At 43.4% G+C, this 2,988-nt stretch overlaps 1 protein-coding gene across 1 annotated transcript; it reads right to left on the reverse strand.

Annotated features, from left to right (window-relative positions):
- Positions 1-907: 907 nt before the first annotated feature.
- On the reverse strand, positions 908-2,407 carry SST (somatostatin). The gene is made up of 2 exons (XM_040481068.1): positions 2,162-2,407; positions 908-1,276 (listed from the first exon to the last, which is right to left on the reverse strand). Exons 1-2 carry the CDS (start codon positions 2,297-2,299, stop codon positions 1,064-1,066), a joined length of 351 nt encoding a protein of 116 aa, XP_040337002.1. The 5' UTR covers positions 2,300-2,407; the 3' UTR covers positions 908-1,063.
- Positions 2,408-2,988: the final 581 nt, after the last annotated feature.

Here is a 2,988-nt window from a genome sequence, read left to right on the forward strand (position 1 = left end):
CATCCCCAACGGGGCATATATTTAGAGTCTCTGAGTTACATCAGCAACGTTCTTATCTCTATCTTGAATGGTACTATTTAGTATGTATTATAATACTAATAATAATAGTAACATGTGTTGAGTGTTTTTATTATAGTTTGCATTTTTATCTGGTGCCTGCTTTAATCAAATCAAAAGAAGGCTTGAGATCTCTCCTTCATTTGTTCTGCAATTACGAAATCGTGCTGTGATACCTTCATTTGGATAGTATTCACTGAGGCGAACCGACATATGTTATTTGCAACCCATACTACTCTCGCCTGGAAACTTATGGTACGAGTAATATTTTTCCCCTGAGAAACAAAAAATTAGGAGCTTGCTTTTAAAACATAGGCACTCTTTTGGCCACATTCAGTTACAGAGAGGGTTGTCAAAGAAGATATAAAAGCAAAAGTAGTTCTGTAGATAAATGTCCACAAACAAGAAACACATTTTAAAGGCTCAGAATTTCATTTTAGCTTTTAAGCCAGCTTCTTTCCTTCCACTCCCAAATGATTTTTCCTTTCCACTTTTCATATATTTTACAGATTAGCTTGGTGGATAGTTGGGCACTCCAGTCTGCTTACCCATAAATACTCATATCAATATATAATTTTAAGTGTATGTAATGTGTAATTGATATTTGTGGCAGCCTTTCCCAGTAACGTCCACTGGATTAAAGTTAGAATTCATAGAGTTATCTGAAATTATTTCTGTTTGAAATGACCCAAACTATAAGAGCTTCCATTTAGGACAGAGTCTTTATTGCCACAGGAAATTTTAAATCATATGTCTGTGAGATTTGGCATGCATACCTCAAGTAACTTGACCGAAATCACAACTGCTAATCACATATTATTGAGCAGAAAGATACACAATGAGAAACAAATTCTTGTGTTTCATAATGTCATCATAATTTTATTTTGTATTTACAGTCTCCAATTTCAAATGCAAGGGTCTTGCTGAGGACTGGGGAGTTAGGGAAGAGGGATGAGGTTTGGAGGAAAGGAACCAGGTCTTATATGGACAACAATAATTAGTAAAGCTAACAGGAAGTGAAAGTCTTCCAGAAGAAATTCTTGCAGCCAGCTTTGCGTTCTCGGGGTGCCATGGCAGGGTTTGAGTTAGTGGATCTCTGCAGTTCCAGCCTCATTTCATCCTGCTCAGCCGCCTGGGACAAGTCTTCGGGTTCCAGGGCATCGTTCTCTGTCTGGTTGGGTTCAGACAGCAGCTCCGCCAAGAAGTACTTGGCCAGTTCCTGTATAGGGTAAGAGACAGAGAGAGAAAGAGAGAGAGAGAGAGGGAGAGATGAGGGATTAAGATGATGGTGATGGAGAAAAAGAAATGGAAAAAAAACCTAATATGGAAAGCAGATTCAGCTACACCCAAAACCCAATGTTCACAGCTGTGCACTTTTGTCACACTTAAAATCAGCGAAGGATATAAAAATAAGGGTAGATGCTATAATCATCAAGTTACATAGACAGGCTTGAAAAGCTCACATGTTTCTGCAAGTTTTCTGCCTTTATAGGCTTAACACACACACACACACACACACACATGCAGAAATGGTAGATTGTTAATACAGTTTTGCAAAGATAAAACATGTGCCAACAGTTTGTTTAATTCAGTTTCAATTTCCAGCTCAGGAGCTACAAACTGGAATTGTTCTTACCGGTTTTGTTAAGTTAACTGTGGGGAAGGAGACCCTTCAGAACCTTAAACATACTGTGTTCTGTCTGTAGACTGCCCTTTAGGAGCATGGGAAGGAGGCACTGCTGAGGAAGGTAGTAGCTTCAGAGGTCCGCGCTTTCAGCACCTGGGCCAGCACCTCCGTGTTTAGCATTGGGGGATGCCTCTTCCTTTAGTGCTCAGCTACCCAGGTCTTGAAATTTTCTTTAATGCCAAAGAACTTACCTGAACTGTGGCCAACTGCGCTGATCAGAGGGGAAAAAAGAGGTAAGAGGAGATTCTGGACTTCGAAAGTTTTCCTGAGAGATTTGGGAGCGGAGGGACCCAGAAAAGCACCGACACTCTGCAGGGCCACCTCTTAAATCCACCCCAGGGGGGAAAGGCAAAGCCTGAGAGAAGACTGGGGGATTCAGAAGAGGGGGAAAAAAGGACGTCGAGGAAGTCTCCTTACCTGCTTCCCCGCGGCAGCAGCCAGGGACTTCTGCAGAAACTGACGGAGTCGAGGATCGGAGGGCGCGCCGGTGACACCGCCCAGAGCCAGGACGATGGACAGCGCGGCCAGCGCGCACTGGAGGCGGCAGGACAGCATCTCAGCGGCGCTGGGGAAGCCGAGCCAGACGGTTGGTCAAACTCTAGGAGCGGATCCGCAGGCAGCAGCGATGGCTCTGAAACCCGCGACTCCTAAAGCGGCTTGTGTTCTCTCCACCGGCTCCCCCCCTTTTAAACTCTCTCTCTGACGTCAGACTAGGAGGCGCCCCCAGATCTCACCAGCGCTTTTACGCACCATTACCCTCGTGAAATCAATCACAGAAGTAAGAGGAGGCTACACAATCCAAAGTGGCTTACTTAAAAAAAAAAAAATAATAATCCTGCACACCCACAGGTCCACATGATTTTACACTTGCCACACTATCTATACCACCTTTTATATTCAGTCACTGCTGCTCACATACACACTCCATGATTTCACTCATACACATGCCCATGTATACACTAAATCACACACACACTCAAACACTCAGCCTTGGAGGAGACAAATGCTCCATCATGCACAGCTGCAGAATGTACCCAGACAGCTCTCTCACCATACTCAAATATTTTAAGAGGGCCAGACAAATGCAAAAGTGTGTGTGTGTGAGAAGTGGGGATTCAGAATCATTCTTCCAAAAGCAGATTTGCGAATGGAATGTGGATATTAGGAGTGAATCATTTCTTTCTCCATTATCTCTGTAAAAAGTCTTCTCGGTCAAGGTGAGATGGGTTCTAACAGCACTTAAT

This window comes from Herpailurus yagouaroundi, unplaced genomic scaffold (genome assembly GCF_014898765.1).
Source record: "Herpailurus yagouaroundi ecotype Mexico unplaced genomic scaffold, PumYag 159, whole genome shotgun sequence".
NCBI classification, from domain to species: Eukaryota; Metazoa; Chordata; class Mammalia; order Carnivora; family Felidae; genus Herpailurus; species Herpailurus yagouaroundi.